Here is a 19,683-nt window from a genome sequence, read left to right as displayed (position 1 = left end):
GATCTCCTGACCTCGTGATCCGCCCGTCTCGGCCTCCCAAAGTGCTGGGATTACAGGCTTGAGCCACCACGCCCAGCCCCAAGCTGCTTTCTACAGTGGCTGAACTGATTTACATTTTCACCAACAGTGTGTAAGTGTTCCCACGACCTCTCCAGCATCTATTTTTTGACTTTTTTTTTTCCGTGATGGAGTCTCACCCTGTTGCCCAGGCTGGTGTGCAGTGGTGTGATTTCGACTCACTGCAACCTCTGCCTCCCGTGTTCAGATGATTGTCCTAGCTCAGACCCCTGAGTATTTGGGACTACAGGTGCGCTCCACCATGCCCAGCTAATTTTTGTAGAGGCGGGCTTTCCCCATGTTGGCCAGGCTGTTCTCAAACTCCCGGCTTCAAGTGATCCGCCTGCCTTAGTCCTCCAAAGTGTTGGGATTACAAGCGTGAGCCACCATGCCTGGCCCCTGTTTTTTGTTTTTTTAATAATAGCGATTTACAGTTCCCTTTTAAAGGAAAAAAAAATTGTGAATCCCCAGTATTTTATTAAAATATTTATAACTTATTTTATTAAAATATTAAAATATTTACTTTGTAAGATAGATATAAATATATAAAACCAGTATAAATCAAAAGTAAATTTATAGGCCAGGTGAGATGGCTCATGCCTGTAATCCCAGCACTTTGGGAGGCCAAGGTGGGCGGATCACCTGAGGTCAGGAGTTCGAGACCAGCCTGGCCAACATGGCAAAACCTCATCTCTACTAAAAGATACAAACATGAACCAGGCATGGCGGTGGGTTCCTGTACGAAAAATGCCAGCTACTTCAGAGGCTGAGGCAGGAGAATCGTTTGAACCTGGAAGGCAGAGGTTGCAGAGAGCTGAGATTGCACCACTGCACTCCATCCTGGGCGACAGAGCCAGACTCTGTCTCAAAAACAAACGAACAAAAAGTAAATTTATGAATCTAATATAAACAAAACTGTAAAACCAACGTAAAAAAATTAAACTTACAGCGATAGATGATGATGTTTTGCTTAAACAGTCTTTAGATCAGGCATGGTGGCTCACACCTGTAATCCCAGCACTTTGGGAGTCCAAGATGGGTGGATAGCTTGTGTCCACAAGTTCAAGATCAGCCTGGGCGACGTAGCAAGATCTTGTCTCTACAACAAATACAAAGGAAATTGGCCAGAGTGATATGGCTTGTGCCTGTTCTGTAGTCCCAGCTACTCGGGAGGCTGAGGTGGGAGGATCACTTGAGCCTAGGTGTCCAAGATTGCAGTGAGCCATGATCTTGGCATTGCACTGTAGCCTGATGACAGAGCAAGACAGTCTCAATACAAAACAAAACAAAAATATATTTCTTTCCATAGTGAGTATACTAGGTTCTGCCTTAGTGCAGATGTGCAGTTTTTTTCTTTCTTTTTCTTTCCTTTCCTGTCCTGTCCTGTCCTTTCCTGTCCAGTTTCCAACGGAGTCTCACTCTGTCACCCACACTGGAGTACAGTGGTGCGATCTTGGCTCGCTGCAACCTCTGCCTCCGAGGTTCAAGTGATTTTCCTGCCGCAGCCTCCCAAGTAGCTGGGACTACAGGCGCCCACCACCATGCCTGGCTAATTTTTTTGTATTTTTAGTAGAGACGGGGTTTCACTATATTGGCCAGGCTGGTCTCGAACTCCTGACCTCGCAATCTGTCCCCCTCAGCCTCCGCAAGTGCTGGGATTACAGGCGTAAGCCACTGCACCTGGCAGTGCATACTACATACTCTATATCCTACATACTCTATATCCTATGATGACTCAATTTCTACGCCACTCTTCTGTGTTTGAATGCTGCAAGGCTTTCCTTCTTAAATCTCAGGTTAAGTGGTTTGGCTTTTATTTGGCATAAATATGTCATTTATCTTTTAAGTCCATTTTGTGCCTTTTTCTTTAGCTCATCTGAATTCTTGTACATTGATTTTGGATGTGATGTGGTTATTCAAATGATCCAGAATGTACTTTATAAAAATACTATTGAAATGAAAATATAAGCCTTTCTTTTTTTAAAAAAAATTTAGGCCGGGTGTGGTAGCTCACGCCTGTAATTCCAGCACTCTGTGAGGCCGAGGTGGGTGGATGGCTTGAGCTCAGGAGTTTGAGACTAGCCTGGGCAATGTGGCGAGACCCTGTCTCCAGAAAAACGAGACAAATTAGCTAGTTGTGGTTGCTGCACACCTGTAGTTCCAGCTACTCCAGGGGCTTAGGTGGGAGGATCACTTGAGCCCCGAGGTGGAGGTTGCTGTAAGCCAAGATTGCGCCACTGCATTCCAGCCTGGGCAACAGAGTGAGACTCTGTCTCAAAAAAAAAGTTATGTATTTAATTTGTTTTTATCATGGAACACTTCACAAATTTGCATGTCGTCCTTGCACAGGGGCCATACCAGTCTTCTCTGGGAAATACAAACCTTTCAAACCTTCATCAGAACTCATGGGTTGTAGTCCACTGCTCCCAGTTTAGTTTGAGAAATGTAGTTCTATAACTGGTTTTTTAGTTGATGTTTGATTTTAGAAATAAAAGCTAAAATCCGGCCGAGCGAGGTGCCTTACACTTTTAATCCCAGCACTTTGGGAGACCGAGGTGGGTGGATCATTTGAGGTCAGGAGTTCAAGACCAGCCTGGCCAACATAGTGAAATCCTATGCCTACTAAAAATACAAAAAATCAGTCTAGTGTGGTGGCATACATCTGTAATCCCAGCTATTCAGGAGGCTGAGGCGGGAGAATTACTGAAACTTGAGAGGCGGAGGTTGCAGTGAGCAGAGATCATGCCACTGCACTCCAACCTGGGTGACAGAGCAAGACTCCATCTCACACACAAAAAGAAAAGCTAAAATCTAAGTGGTATAGTTAACCAGTTAATGCTAGTAGTAAGCTCTAGGTACAGAAAATACAGTTGACCCTTGAACAACGTGGGAATTAGGGACACCAACCCCAAGCAGTCATATCCACATCCACATATGACTTTTTTTTTTTTTTTTTTTTTTTTTTTTGAGATGGAGTCGCGCTCAGTCGCCCAGGCTGGAGAGCAGTGGCGCTATCCCGTCTCACTGCAAGCTCCGCCTCCCGGGTTTACGCCATTCTCCTGCCTCAGCCTCCCAAGCAGCTGGGACTACAAGTGCTTGCTGCCACTCCCGGCTAATTTTTTTGCATTTTTAGTAGAGACGGGGTTTCACCGTGTTAGCCAGGATGGTCTCGATCTCCTGACCTTGTGATCCGCCTGTCTCGGCCTCCCAAAGTGCTGGGATTACAGGCTTGAGCCACCGCGCCCGGCCTCACATATGACTTTTGAATCTCCAAAAACTTGTTGTCCAAGCCTTACTGATAACATAGTTGATTAACACATATTTTATATATTTATTGCATGTCATATTATTACAATAAAGTATGCTAGAGAAAAAATGTTATTACGAAAACTGTAAGGGAGAGAAAATATAGTTACTGTTCATGAACTGAAGTGGATCGAGGAAGAGCAGCGATGGGTCTTGCTGTCTGGAGTGGCAGAGGCAGAAGAGGTGGAGAAGGTACATGAGGAGACAGGAGAGGCAGGGACACTTGATGTAACTTTATGGAAATACATTGTAATTTCTGTCTGACTTTTTCCCTCCCTCCCTCCTTCCCTCCCTTCCTCCCTTCCTTCCTCCCTCCCTTTCTCCCTTCTATCCCTCCTTCCTTCCTTCCTCCCTCACCCTCACTTTTTTTTTTTTAAAGAGGTGATGTCTCACTGTGTTGCTGGTCTTGAACTCCTGCCTCAGTCTCCCAAGTAGCTGGGATTAAAGGCGTGTACCACTATGCCTGATTTCTCTAACAATATTTCCCTATGGTAGCAAGCTTTTTTTTACCGTTTGCTTTAGCTTCATTGTGTGTATCGTAGAAGGGTCCATGTCATAAAATATGTCAAAAGCAGTCTTGAATAATGCCGATTGTCTACTGTCAATTTGTTTTCTGTACTGCTTCTACATCTTCTTTCTTATTGTCTGGCACTAGTTCAGAAGCAGTCATCTCCATCAAGTTGTCCCCCGTTAATTCCTCTGGTCTGGTATCTGTTAGCTCTTAAATTTCTCCAAGATCCTTTCTTTTTCTTTTTCTTTTCTTTTTGGCAGGATTTCACTCCTGCTCAGGCTGGAGTGCAGTGGTGTGATCATAGCTCACAGCATCCTTGACCTCCTGGGCTCAAGTGATCCTTCTACCTCAGCCTCCTGAGTAGCTGGGACTACAGGTTCACACCACCACATCTGGCTAACTTTTAAATTTTTTGTAGAGTTGGGATCTCACTAGGTTGCCCAGGTTGCTCTCAAACTGCAGGGCTCAAGTGATCCCCTCACCTTGGCCTCCCGAAGTGTTGGGATTACAGGCATGAGCCACTGTGCCTTACCCAAGACGCATATCTTGAAACCCTTCGCCTTCCACCATTTTTGTCATATCCACAATTTATTTCATGATTTTCTTCATTGGTTATGTCGTAAATCCTGTGAAGTCATGCACAATGTCTAGATGCAGTTTTCTCTGTAAGAATTTATTGCTTTTGGGCCGGGCCTGGAGGCTCATGCCTGTAATCCCAGCATTTTGGGAGGCCAAGGTGGGCGGATCACCTGAGGTTAGGAGTTTGAGCCCAGCCTGGCCAACATGGCAGAACACTGTCTCTACTAAAAATACAAAAATTAGCTGGGTGTGGTGGCATGTGCCTTTAATACCACCTATTTGGGAGGCTGAGGCAGGAGAATCAGTTGAACCTGAGAGGCAGAGGTTGCAGTGAGCCGAGGTTCAGATTGTGCCACTGTACTTCACCCTGGGGGACGAAGTGAGACTCCATCTCCAAAAAAACAAAACAAAACAAAAAAAGAATTTATTGCCTTGGGCTTGATGGCTTTCATGGCTTTGTCTATAACAATGACAGCATCTTCAGTGGTGTAATCCTTTCTGATTTTCATAACGTTCTCTCAACCGGGTTCTCTTCCATAGACTTGATGTTCATTCCATAGAGTACCATATATAATGAGCCTTAAAGGACCTTAGAGCCCAAATTAAAGATGATGTATTTGGGGGCAAGTAGACCATGTGGATGCCTTCGGTGTTGAACACATGGGGTTCTGAGTGGCTGGGAGCATTGTCCAATATCAAAGGAATTTTAAAAGACAGTTCCTTACTGGCAAGGTATTTCTGTCTTCAGGGACAAAACACTGTTGGACCCAATCCAGAAAAAGAGTTCTCATTGTCCAGGCCTTCTTGTTGTACATTTGGAAGAGTGGCAACTGGTGTTTATCCTTTCCCTTCAAGGCGCAGGGTTTAGCAGCTTTATAGATAAGGGCAGTTCTGATCATGAACCCAACTACATTTGTACAAAACAATAGACTTAGCCTATCCTTTCCTGCCTTAAAAATTCTGGTGCTGCCTTCTCTTCCTTACTGATAAATGTCTTTTATGGCATTCTTTTCCAGAATAAGGCACTTTCGAAACTGCATTGAAAACCTGTTTGGGCTGGGCATGGTAGCTCATACCTGTAATCCCAGCACTTTGGAGAGCTGAGGCAGGAGGATCACTTGAGCCTAGGAGTTCGAGACCAGCCTGGGCAACATAATGAGACCCTATCTCTATGAAAATTTTAAAAATTTAGCCAGATGTGGTGGCATGCACCTGTGGTCCCAGTTACTCGGGAGGCTGAGGTGTGAGGATCACTTGAGCCCAGGAGGTCGAGGCTGCAGTGAGCTCTGATTATGCCACTGCTCTCCAGTCTGGGTGACAGAATGAGACCCTGTCTCAAAAAACAACAAAACAAGGGCCGGGCGCGGTGGCTCAAGCCTGTAATCCCAGCACTTTGGGAGGCCGAGACGGAGGCCGAGACGGGCGAATCACAAGGTCAGGAGATCGAGACCATCCTGGTGAACATGGTGAAACCCTGTCTCTACTAAAGAATACAAAAAACTAGCCGGGCGAGGTGGTGGGCGCCTGTAGTCCCAGCTACTCGGGAGGCTGAGGCAGAAGAATGGCGTAAACCCAGGAGGCGGAGCTTGCAGTGAGCTGAGATCCAGCCATTGCACTCCAGCCTGGGCGACAGAGCGAGACTTCGTCTCAAAAAAAAACAACAAAACAAAAAACCTGTTTGGGCATATATCCATTCTCCTCAATGATTTTCTTAATGGCGCCTGGGAATTCTTGGTCACCAGAAGCTGCTTCTCCTGTTTTCTTGACCTTTTTTTTGTTTTGTTTTTTTGAGACAGTCTCGCTCTATCACCTAGGCTGAAGTGCAGTGGTGCGATCTCAGCTCACTAGAGCCTCCACCTCCCGGGTTCAAGCTATTCTCCCACCTCTGCCTCCCAGGTAGCTGGGACCACAGGCATGTGCCACCATACACAGCTAATTTTTGTATTTTTTGGTAGAGACGGGGTTTTACCATATTGGCCAGGCTGGTCTAAAACTCCTGACCTCAGGTGATCTGCCTGCCTCATCCTTCCAAAGTGCTGGGATTATAGGCATGAGCCAAATCCCAGCACTTTGGCCACACCTGGCCAAAGGCTGCATTTTCAATGTTAGACAAAAAAATATTTTGCTAAAAGTGCAAGGTTTTTGTATCTGCTGGTGTAACTGCAGTGATGGCTTAACAGATTTCCTTTTTTATAATGGTCTTTACACTGGATTCATTTATCTTGAAATGTTGGGCAACTGCAGCTGTAGACCTCAATCTACAGTACATATCAAGCAGTTAAAGTTTTGCTTGTAATGTCATACTTTTCTCTGCTTCTTGGGAGCACTTCCAGCATCATTAGTGGCACTTCATATGGGTCTCCTAGTGTATTCAAGTTTTACAGTATTGCACTAAGCACGATGAAAAATATCGGAGATCACCTTTTACTGCAATACACAATTTACTGGAGGGAGGAACTGCTCATGTGGAAACAGACAATTAGTGGCAACACTTGAGCTCACCACAGTAGCAACAGGAGGTGGCTACAAAAATGTTACAATAGTATAGTATGTACTACAGTTACTTTTTTGTGGTTTTGATTTAATAGCGCATCTTTGTTTACATTTCTCTCCACTGCAAATGATACAATGTGTTTGTGTGGGTAAGTTTTTATACATTTTAACTTTTTATAATTTATATATTTTATGGTAGTAAATTATAAAACACAATGTTTACATATATTTTATGCATTCATGACATATCAAACTTTCTCTTAAATCTTTTTGATATTTCTAAGTGGTGACATGGTTCATCAGCAAGTTTTTTCAAATTGGCACAAATTTCCAAAAAATATTTAATATATTTATGGAAAAAAAATGTGTGTAAGTGGACCCTGTTGTTCAAAGGTCAACTAAACACTCAGATTCTCTTTTCTTTTCTTTTCTTTTCTTTTCCTTCCTCTCCTCTCCCCTCCCCTCCCCTCTTCTTTTCTTTTCCTTCCCCTCCCCTCCCCTCTTCTTTTCTTTCCCTTCCCCTCCCCTCCCTTCCCCTCTGGACAGAGTCTCGCACTGTCGCCAGAGTTGGAGAGCAATGCCGCTATCTCTGCTCACTGCAACCTCCGCCTCCCGGGTTCAAGTAATTCTCCTGCCGTAGCCTCCTGAGTAGCCAGGACTACAGGCATGCAGCACCACGCCCAGCTGATTTTTGTAGTTTTAGTGGAGACATGGTTTCACTATATTGGCCAGGCTGGTCTTGAACTCCTGACCTTCTGAGATTATACTTTCCTCCTGTCTCAGCCTCTCGAGTAGCTAGGACTTTAGACATGCTCCACTATGCCCGGCTAATTTTTAAAAATTATTTTTTTGTAGAGAAAAGAGTCTTACCATGTTATGCCCAGGCTGGTTTCCAACTCCTGGACTTAAGCAGTCCTCTTGCCTCGGCCTCCCAGAGCGTTGGGATTACAGTTGTGAGCCACTGAACCCGGCCCAGACGTTTTCTTGTTAGAAGTTAGGACTTTGCTCCTACTTCAAAGGGCGAGTCCCACTCCTGTAATTTTCAGTGTCTTTTAACAGGACAGATAAAAATCTATGTTCTTCTGACAACAGAACTTCAAAATATATGAAGCAAAAATGTGCAGAAGAGGAGACATAGACAAATCCACCATCATATTTGGGAATTTTAACAGCCTAAAAATTTATTAAGGATATCAAGGATCTGAATAACACTATCAACCAGCTTTTGCTAACTGACATAAATAGAATACTACCCTCAGCAACTATTAAGAAAAAAAAGTTCTTGGCCGGGCGCAGTGGCTCTCGCCTGTAATCCCAGCACTTCGGGAGGCTGAGGAGGGCGGATTGCCTGAGTTCAGGAGTTCGAGACCAGTCTGGCCAACATGGCGAAACCCTGTCTACTAAAAATACAAAAAAATTAACTGGGCGTGGTGCCATGCACCTGTAATCCCAGCTGCTCGGGAGGCTGAGGCAGTGGAATTGTGTGAACCAGGGAGGTGGAGGTTGCATTCAGCCCAGATTGCACACTGCACTCCAGCCTGGGTGACAGAGTGAGACTCTGTCTCAAAAAAAAAAAAAACTAAAACTAAAAAAAAGTAAAAATTCTTTTCAAATGCAGAAGGAGCGTTCACCAAGAGAGAATATACTGAGTCAAAATACAAGTCTAATTTCAAATGAGAATGTTGCAGAGTATTATGTTCTCTGATAATACTATAATTAAATTAGTAATCAATAATAGCATAGCTAGAAATTCTCCAAGTGCTTGGGAATTAAATGGCACACTTTATTATCCATGTGTCAGATGAAATCACAAGCAATATTAGAAAACATTTGAAGTGAATGATAATAAAAACATTGAAATTAATGGAATACATCTAAAGCAGCTTTGGGGAAAAGTTTTCATAGTAAAGGCTTACTGTAAAAAAGAAGAAAGTTTTAAAATCAATCAATCATTTAAACGAGGAGTTGACAGACTTTTTCTGTAAAGGTCCAGGTAGCAAATATTTGAGGCTTTGTAAGTCATGTAAGTCTGTCACATATTCTCCCTCACCCCAACCATTTAAAAATGTAAATATCAGGCGGGGCACAGTGGCTCATGCCTGTAATCCCAGCACTTTGGGAGGCTGAGGCGGGTGGATCAGTTGAGATCAGAAGTTCAAGACCAGCCTGACCAACATGGTAAAACCCCATCTCTACTAAAAATACAAAAGTAGCCAGCATGGAGGCATACGCCTCTAATCCCAGCTGCTTGGGAGGCTGAGGCAGGAGAGTCACTTGAACCCGGGAAGCAGAGGTTGCAGTGAGCCAAGATCGCACCACTGCACTCCAGCCTGGGTGACAGAGCAAGGCTCTGTCTCAAAAACAAACAAGCAACCATTCTTAGGTGGGAAGCAATACATAAAGACCATTGTCATGATTTAGTAGTTTGGTGAACACTGATCTGTGCTTCCATCTTAAGATTCTAGGTGGGTGGACGTGGTGGCTCACTCCTGTAATCCCAGCACTTTGGGAGGCCGAGCCAGGCGGATCACCTGAGGTGTGGAGTTTGAGACCAGCTTGACCAACATGGAGAAACCCTGTCTCTACTAAAAATACAAAAAATTAGCCAGGCGTGGTGGCACATGCCTATAATCCCAGCTACTTGGGAGGCTGAGGCAGGAGAATCGCTTGAACCCGGATGGCGGAGGTTGTGGTGAGCCAAGATTGCGCCATTGCACTTCAGCCTGGGCAACAAGAATGAAACTCCATCTCAAAAAAAAAAAAAAAAAAGAAGAAAAGATTCTAGGAAAAGAAGAATAAATCAAACAGAAGGAAAGAGGTAAAAATAATAGTTAATTAAATAAAAAATGGGCCAGGCATAGTGGTGCATGCTGAGAGGCCAAGCTGGGCAGATCACTTGAGCTCAGGAGTTTGAGACCAGCCTAGGCAACGTGGTGAAACCTCATTTCTACAAAACAAAAGCCAGGCATTGTGGTGCATGCCTGTAGTCCCAGCTACTTGCAGGGCTGAGGCAGGAGGATTGCTTGAGCCTGGGAATTTGACGCTTCAGTGAGCCATGTTCACGCCACTGTGTCATGGTTTGCTTGCTGCAGCCTCCAAGTCAAGGGAGTGTGAGCTAGGACTACAAGCAGGCCCTACCACACCCAGCTAATTTTTATCTTTATTTTGTTGAGGTGGGGTCTTGATATGATGTCCAGACTGGTCTCAAACCTGTGGCCACAAGTGAGCCATCTTAACCTCTCAAAGTTCTGAGATTACAAGTGTGAGCCACCATGCCTGGTCCAAAAATGGTTCTTTGTAAAGCTCAATAAAATGGATAAATCTCTAGCTAATCAAGAATAAAAGGAGAGAAGACAATTTACCACTATGAGGAATGAAGAGAGGACATTTCTACAGATCCTGCAGATATTAAAAGAATATTACATGTAACTTTATACTAATACATTTGGCAGCTTAGAGGAAATAGACAAATTCCTTCAAAGACACAAACTATCAAATATCCCAGGTTACTTGGGAAGAAGGATATCTGAATAGCCCTGCATCTGCTAAAGAAAGTGAATTTATATTTAAAAACCTTCCCACAAGGAAGCTTTATATCTAGATGGCTTTACTGGTGAATTTTAGCAAATATTTAAGGAGGAAATAGAGACAGTTCTGTGCAAACTTTTCCTGAAAAATAAGAACACACTCCAATTCATTTTATTAGCTAGCATTGTCTCCAGGCAGACACTATAAAATGAAAAGAAAACTACAGATCAATATCCCTCGTGAACATAACAAAAATGTTTAACAAAATATTAGCACAATGTAATTTAGCGCTATATATATAAATTATAAGATGTGATCAAGTGGGGTTTATATCAGGAATACTAAATTAATTTAATCAAAAATTAATATGGTTCACAGACTAAAAAAAGCCATACGATTCACTAGTTGCAGAAAAAGCATATGATAGAATTAAACATCCTTTTATGATTTTTAAAAAACCTCATCAAATTGGGAAAGAAGTAAACTTTCTCAACCTGGTAAAGAAAATCTATGGAAACCTCTAACTAACAGATAAAATTAGGAACAGGGCAAGGATGTCTGCTGTCACCACTTTTAGTCAACATTTTACTGGAGGTCCCAGCAAGGTGTAGTAAGGGAAAAGAAATATAAAACATGCAGATTGGAAAGGAGGAAATAAAGATGTTACAGACAACATGGACTGTATTTGTAGAAATTCGTAAGGAATCTATACTGAAAAACTATCAGAATTAACAAGTGAGTTTAGCTGGGTTGTAGGATACGTGGACAGTATACAAAAATCAATTTTATTTGTACATACTCGTAAACAATTGGAAAACAGAAAAAAGTGCCATTTATAACAGCATCAAAAAACCATGAAATACTTAAGGATAAATTTAACAAAATACATATAAGACCTATATACTTAAAGTGCACAATATTGCTAACATAAATAAGATATAGTTATTTGGGAGACAATTCTCCATGGATCTTTTTTTTTTTTTTTTCTTAAGAGACAGGCTCTTACTGTGTTGCCCAGGCTGCAGTAGAGTGGTGCACTGTAGCCTTGAACCTCTGGCATCAAGCGATCCTCCCATCTCATCCTCCTGAATAGCTGGGACTACAGGTGCACGCCATTGCACCTGGCTTTTCCATAGGTCCTTGCATTTCTGTACCTCTTACCAGTGAGGCAGTGACAGCCCTTTTGTTTTAAATGATCTTTTCAGTGATATCTGTATAGCAAACAGCCTAGGATGATACAGCATCTCCCTCTGTAGCAAAGGGCAGATTTGCTTATTGTCCAGTATAATAAAGATAATATCTCCCTCTGGGCAAAGAGCAGGTTTGCTTTGGGTTCCCTGGCTGGGCGCAGTGGCTCACGCCTGTAATCCCAGCACTTTGGGAGGCCGAGGCGGGCAGATCACGAGGTCAGGAGATCGAGACCATCCTGGCTAACATAGTGAAACCCTGTCTCTACTAAAAATACAAAAAATTAACTGGGCGTGGTGGCGGGCACCGGTAGTCCCAGCTACTCAGGAGGCTGAGGCAGGAGAATGACATGAACTTGGGAGGCGGAGCTTGCAGTGAGCGGAGATCGCGCCACTGCACTCCAGCATGGGCAACCGAGAGAGACTCTGTCTCAAAACAACAACAGAAAAAGATTTGGGTTCCCTAAGCTCAGGGTTCCTCAGCTATGATGCAAACCTACTGCATGTGTGGTATCTACCTGGACCCCCCCTGCGTCTTCCCTGCCGCGCTTGGGGGATATGGGGGAACTGATACACACATGATGCTCGTGTTCCTTGCTGTACTGTGGGTCAAAAGTCCTTTTGTCTCTGACACAGGACTACTGTGTCTTCTGCCGGTATCCATGGAAGAGTACTAGGCTACTTTATTAGCTTTCAAAGAGAGTAGGAAGTCTCAGACCTCTCACAGTTCTTGATAGTTTTGGCCATGAGGATGGGGTACTGACAGGCATGGCATTCTGAGAGGAAGGATGAGAGCCTCTTGGACTAGGTTAGGAGATAGAAAAATTCTCTCTGGCGTCTATTAGTGAATGGTCTTACCCAGGTGGTGGGCAAGGGCAGTGAGGATAGGGAGAGTGAAAGTCCTCCACTGTTCTACCTGTTAATGAATAATTTAGAGGCTTAGTTGAGAGGCAGGATTGAAACATACCACCTGAATGGTGCTTTGGTTGTTGTACACTCAACTTCATGGCCCCTGCTCTGCTGAAAGGCAATGTGGCTATAGCTGCTGCGTTAAGAAGCCCTCAAAGCGGAACATATGGTGTCCACAATAAGGATATAGAGCTTTAGGTGGATTCAAAACCTTAGAAGTTTGGTTGAGCTGCAAGGGTTAATGCTTGAAAATGAAAGTAAATGCAAGCTTTGCTTATTGCTGTAGAGCCACAGTCTTGCTCTGTGGCGTGACCTCTCCCTCCTGCTACTCTTTAATTTCAGGTGCTTTAAAGAGAAAGATTAAAAGGGGTTGGGCTGATGTCTGTGTGTCCTTAGGGGGACCAAGGCCATACTCATATGTCTAAATATGCTGAAAGAACTTTAGGGAGAGGAAGGAGTCAAACTTTTATAGTTCTGTTGGATATAGGAACTAAATCATCATTCAGTGGGGATGGAGTATCCAGATTCAACTCTTGGGATCTGGGGAAGAAAGTTAGTGTGACACTGTGAGTGGAGCCCTTTGTTGTAAGTTGTTGTGATTGTCATTGCCGATGCATATTTGATGTTGATATTTTTACATGCTTGTGCCGTGAATGCCCATAAGTGCCAGAGGGAATTCTTTGATCAGGAAGAGTCACATAAAGAAGTGCTAGTACTTTGGGGTCCCAAAACCCTAGTGAGTCCTTTAAGATGTTGTAAGTGACGGGTAACTTTGCAGTACATGTAACGAATTCATCCAATTCAGTAAGACTGTAAACTCGTTTTTGTTTTGTTTTTTTCCCTTGAGACAGAGTCTCGCTCTGTCTCCCAGGCTGGAGTGCAGTGGTGCGATCTCGGCTCACTGCAAGCTCCGCCTCCCGGATTCACGCCATTCTCCTGCCTCAGCCTCCAGAGTAGGCGGGACTACGGGTGCCCACCACCACGCCCGGCTAATTTTTTGTGTTTTTAGTAGAGATGGGGTTTTCACCATGTTAGCCAGGATGATCTCGATCTCCTGACCTCATGGTCTGCCCGCTTCGGCCTCCCAAAGTGCTGGGATTACAGGCATGAGCCACCACACCCAGCCAAACCAGGTATTAAAAAAAAAAAAAAATGACAGAGACTTTAACAGGAACTTGTCAAAGGAAGATATACAGATAGACAATATGCACATGAACAGAGGCTAGAGTCATTAATCATCTGGGAATTGCAAATTAAAAACACAATGAGATATCACTTCACATACACTAGAATGGCTGGGAGTTAAAAAGACCAACAGAAGACTGGCAATACCAATTGTTGGTGAGGCTGTGGAGCAGCTAGAACTCTCATACATTGCTGGTGGGTGTATAAAATGCTACAGTTAAATTGAGAAATAGTTTAGCAGTTTCATGCAAAATTAAAAATAAACTTACCATGTGATTCACCTAGAAGGAATTGCAAGATCTCCTTTTAGATATTTACTCAAAAGAAATGAAAAATATATTTTCAGAAAAAACTTGAACCTAAATATTTATAGCAGTTTATAGTAGAATTATTCATCATAGTTCCAAATTGGAAACAGTCCAAATGTCCATTAACAGATGAATGCATATACAAATTGTCATTGATTTGTACAATGGAATATTACTCAGCAGTAAAAAGGAGTGGAACTACTAATAAGTAAAACAATGCAGATAAATCTCAAAAGCATGCTGAAAGAAAAAACTCATACCATATGATTGCTTTATGTCATAAGTACGTATATTATTCAATTTATATGAATTTCTGGGATGAGCAAAAAGACAAAACTAATCTTTAGTGATAAACAGACCCACTTCTCAAAAGAAGACAAATGTGGCCAAAAAACATGAAAAAAAGCTCAACATCATTTCATTGATCATCAGAGAAATGCAAATCAAAGCCACGATGAGATACCATCTCATGCCAGTCAGAATGGCAATTATTAAAAAGTCAGGAAACAATAGATGCTGGCGAGGCTGTGGAGAAGTAGGAACGCTTTTAACTGTTTGTGAGAATGTAAATTAGTTCAACCATTGTGGAAGACAGTGTGGTGATTCCTCAAGGATCTAGAACCAGAAATACCATTTGACCCAGCAGTCCTATTACTGGGTATGTACCCAAAGGAACATAAATCATTCTGCTATAAAGACACGTGCACACGTATGTTTATTGCAGCACTATTCACAATAGCAAAGACTTGGAACCAACCCAAATGCCCATCAGTGATAGACTAGATAAATAAAATTTGGCACATATACACCATGGAATACTATGCAGCCATAAAAAGGAATGAGATCATGTCCTTTGCAGGGACATGGATGAAGCTGGAAGCCATTGTCCTCAGCAAACTCACACAGGCACAGAAAACCAAACACTGCATGTTCTCACTCATAAGTGGGAGTTGAACAATGAGAACACGTGGACACAGGAAGGGGAACAACACACACTACGGTCTGTTGGGGGGTGGAGGTCGAGGGGAGGGAACTTAGAGGATGGGTCAACAGGTGTAGCAAACCACCATGGCACACATACACCTGTGTAACAAACCTACATGTTCTGCACATGTATGCCGGTTTTTTGTTTGTTTGGAAAAGTAGACTTATTTTTTCCCTGTTTTAAAACACCAATGGTAAAATTTAAGGGAATATAATTTTGGGATTAAGATTATTAACTGTGGCATCTTTTTAAAAAAATTTTTTTGAGACAGAGTCTCACTCTGTTGCCCAGGCTGGAGTGCAGTGGCACAACCTCGGCTCACTGCACCCTCCGCCTCCCGGCTTCAAGTGATTATTGTGCTTCAGCCTCCTGAGTAACTGGAATTACAAGCGCCTGCCACCGCCCCGGCTAATTTTTGTATTTTTAGTAGAGATGGAGTTTTGCCATGTTGGCCAGACTGGTCTTGAACACCTGACCTCAGGTGATCTGCCCACCTCGGCCTCCCAAAGTGCTGGGATTACAGGCAAAAGCCACTGTGCCCAGCCAAGATTATTAACTGTGGCATCTTAAAAACCTGAGCTGGAGTCCTGGCTCTACCATTCACTAGCTGTGTGACCTTAGGCAAATTAACCTTTCTAAATGACCTCATCTATAAAACAGAGATAATGATGATTCCCATCTCTGAGTTGTTGTGAGAATAAATTAAATTATGTCATCACTGTTGTATAGTAAGCACTCAATAATGATGGTTTATTTTGGCAGTAGTAGTATTTGCCAATGCTAATAGTCATAATTTGCTACTTTTGTGTTAATTTTACATGGGTGCTGTATCTTTTTTTTTTTTTTTGAGATGGAGTCTTGCTCTGTCGCCAGGCTGCAGTGCAGTGGCACGTCTCGGCTCACTGTACCTCAGCCTCCCGGGTTCAAGCGATTCTCCTGCTTCAGTCTCCTGAGTAGCTGGTACTATAGGTGTACGCCACCATGCCCAGCTAATTTTTGTATTTTTAGTTGAGACAGGGTTTCACCATGTTGGCCAGGATGGTCTCTATCTCTTGACCTCGTGATCCACCCACCTTGGCCTCCCAAAGTGCTGGGATTACAGGCGTGAGCCACTACGCCCAGCCGGGGTGGTATATTTTTATATTTAAAAAAACAGGGCCAGGCATGGTGGCTCACGCCTATAATCCCAGCACTTTGGGAGGCCAACGTGGGCAGATCACCTGAGGTTGGGAGTTTGAGACCAGCCTTACCAACATGGAGAAACTCAGTCTCTACTAAAAATACAAAAAATTAGCCGGGCATGGTGGCGCATGCCTGTAATCCTAGCTACTTGGGAGGCTGAGGCAGGAGAATCGCTTGAACCTGGGAGGTGGAGGTTGCAGTGAGCCAAGATTGCACCATTGCACTCCAGTCTGGGTAACAAGAGCAAGACTCCATCTCAGAAAAAAAAAAGGAAGAGAAGAAAGTTGCTGATTAGGTTCCTATGGATCTGATGTTCTCTGGGCAAATAACTCCCTGTAATTTATTCTGTCATAAACATGATTTACTGTCTTTTATACATGAAGATAATAGAATTGATTCCTTTATTGGAAGTTCTGCAGACCTTTGGCTAAAAGTACCACAGCTTGAAGTTTTTCATAATCTGCTTTATGACTATTACTTTTTTTTCTTCATGGGGACTGGCTGTGCATCTCTTAAATGGTTCTTTTTGACACTTTAAATGGCTGAGGATGGCCAGGCATGGTGGCTCATGCCTGTAATCTCAGCATTTTGGGAAGCTGAGGCAGGTGGATCACCCAAAGTCAGGAGTTCAAGACCAGTCTGGCCAACATGCCAAAACACTGTTTCTACTAAAAATACGAAAATTAGCCTGGCATGGTGGCAGGCACCTGTAATTCTAGCTACTCAGGAGGCTGAGGCAGGAGAATCACTTGAACCCAGGAGGTGATGGTGGCAGGCACCTGTAATTCTAGCTACTTAGGAGGCTGAGGCAGGAGAATCGCTTGAACCCCGGAGGCGGAGGTTGCGTGAGCCGAGATTGTGCCACTGCACTTCAGCCTTGGCAACAGAGTGGGACTCCGTTTCAATAAATAAATAAACAAACAAACTAAATAAATAAGTAAATGGCTGAGGAGGGTTTGAGAATCTTCTTTCCAAATAAAAGTTTCCTTGGTATGAAGCTAGTTGATCAAAGTTGGACCACAAATGCTATTTGATCTGCAATTGCTGAGATGGATTACTCTAGAAACTCCTTTAACATTAATTTTGGTATTTAATGGATTTTTTAAAATGGGATAGTACACTCATATTAGGACCTAGCTCATTGGAGATTTGAATATATTTTACAATATGTTAATATTTAAATCTTTATTTCCTTGTGTGAATCAGCAGTTTTCAAATCTGTCAATGAGAGGAAAAAAAACTGGGAAGAAATAAGATCAGATACGTCAAAGATGACAAGTTTTATTAGAGGGCATTAGAAAGGAGTTTCATGTGATTATGTGACGTAGTGTTGCCTGAGTGCGAGATACTTGTGGATTGAGACAAGGAGAGTAAGAATGTTTGCTTCTAGTTTTGTGTTCCATATGACCTAGATTACAGATTCTTGCAGGTTGAAGATGTGTTAACATGATTTAGCCCAGATAAGCATCAGGAATGTTCTTCATTCAATTATATATCAATTTAAAAATTGTCATTTTGCCATTTGCATTTTTCTTGGATTTTTTTTTCTTACATCTTTTGAAACCTAGTAACTTGTTCATTTTTCAACTTTTATTACAGTGCCTGATCAACTTTCTAGCGGGAGAACGATCATGGAGGTGGTGCCAGCCGAGGTGAATAGTTTGCTTCCAGAGGAAATAATGGACACTGGTATAACTTTAGTGGATGATGATAGTATTGAGGCTGTTATTGTTTCATCCCCAATTCCCATGGAGACAGAACTGGAAGAAATTGTCAACATAAATTCTACTGGTGACTCTACAGCCACGCCCATTTCCACGGAACCAATCACAGTGTACAGTAACCACACTAACCAAGTTGCAGTGAATACCACAATTACTAAAGCAGATTCTAATACCACAGTGAAACCAGCTTTTCCAAGTGGCCTTCAAAAACTTGGTGCTCAGACTCCTGTGACTATATCAGCCAATCAGATTATTTTAAACAAAGTATCACAGACATCTGATCTTAAACTTGGCAATCAGACCCTTAAACCAGATGGACAGAAGTTAATTTTAACAACTTTGGGCAAGTCTGGTTCACCAATTGTTTTAGCACTACCCCATAGCCAACTACCCCAGGCTCAGAAAGTTACAACTCAGGCCCAGTCAGGAGATGCTAAGTTACCACCGCAGCAAATTAAAGTAGTTACCATTGGAGGGAGGCCAGAGGTGAAACCTGTCATTGGTGTCTCAGCATTGACCCCAGGAAGTCAACTGATTAATACTACAACTCAGCCCTCTGTGTTACAGACCCAACAGTTAAAAACAGTACAGGTAAAAGAAAAAAGGGGGCTTACTAATTAAAATGCATGTTAAAAAAATTTAACTGGTTCATAGTTGTGTTTGTAGGGTTACTAAATACATAGTTGTTACTGAATTCTTTTGAATGTTTTACGTAACTGTGTGTGTTTTTATTAAGTTTGATATGTCTAATGCTTATGAAAATTTTTACCAGATAACTTAGAAAGCAAACTTAATTTTGGTTAAATTCCAAATTAGTATTTTATAGCCTTTTACTAATTTTAAAATGCATTTTATTCTTAGTGGTAGTTTGATTACAAGGATGTTTTGCTGGTATAAAGATACCAGACTTGCTGCTGGGCTATCAAAAAATCATTTAGACAACGTTGTTTTTTGCTTTTTGTTTTTTTTCCAGTTAACAGATGACCAAAGGCTAGGAGAACTTTGTTGCTCTGAGAAACCCTCAGAGCCAGTAATAGTGCATGTTAGCCAGCGTGTGCCTTTTATTTGGAGTTTACTGTTCATTGCCATTATTTATGTTTGTACTATGGAAAAGACAGTGACATGCGATGGAAGATAACATATAGGCTTTAGAGTTGTACCAGCTGGGTTTGAGTTGCCTCTATGTTATCCTACCAGTTATGGAAAACTTTTGTAGGTTACTTATCTTCTCTGAGTTTTCGACTTTTTCTTAAGAATACTTTTTGATCATGATGAAATGTGTAGTATAATTATCAAAATATTGAGGATGTTTCATAATGGTACCTATTATTAGTATGAACAAGACCCTAAGAAGGAAGGTTACTGGAATATATATTAAGTGATTTCCAGTTTATCAAGCCCAGGTAGGCTTTCTTAGGCCACCACTACTCTTAGAAATGCAGTGATCAGCTGGGCGTGATGGCTCAAGCCTGTAATCCCAGCACTTTGGCAGGCTGAGGTGGGCGGATCCCCTGAGGTCAGGAGTTTGAGACTAGCCTGCCCAACGTGGTGAAACCCCATCTCTACTAAAAATACAAAAAATTAGCCGGATCTGGTGGTGAGTGCTTGTAATCCCAGCTACTCGGGAGGCTGAGACAGGAGAATTGGTTGAACACGGGAGGCAGAGGTTGCAGTGAGCTGAGATCACGCCATTGCACTCCAGCCTGGGCGACAAGAGTGAAACTCCATC

General features: G+C 42.7%; 1 protein-coding gene across 4 annotated transcripts in view; it reads left to right on the top strand.

The window, feature by feature from the left end:
* The window catches only part of LIN54 (lin-54 DREAM MuvB core complex component), an 86,814-nt gene that overhangs the window by 6,066 nt on the left and 61,065 nt on the right, over positions 1 to 19,683 (top strand). For 2 of the 4 annotated variants that reach the window (XM_011941769.1, XM_011941770.1), the window contains exon 2: positions 17,830 to 17,882. In XM_011941769.1, the coding sequence (XP_011797159.1) occupies positions 17,862 to 17,882 (21 nt within the window). In that variant the 5' untranslated portion in view covers positions 17,830 to 17,861. Of the gene's footprint in view, positions 1 to 17,829; positions 18,546 to 19,683 lie in introns of all 4 variants that reach the window. The other 2 variants (XM_011941768.1, XM_011941767.1) reach the window with 1 other exon arrangement.

Source organism: Colobus angolensis, unplaced genomic scaffold (assembly GCF_000951035.1).
Source record: "Colobus angolensis palliatus isolate OR3802 unplaced genomic scaffold, Cang.pa_1.0 Scaffold200, whole genome shotgun sequence".
Lineage (NCBI taxonomy): Eukaryota > Metazoa > Chordata > Mammalia > Primates > Cercopithecidae > Colobus > Colobus angolensis.
Note: the sequence above shows the minus strand (reverse complement) of the source record. Positions and strands in the feature narration are given on the sequence as shown.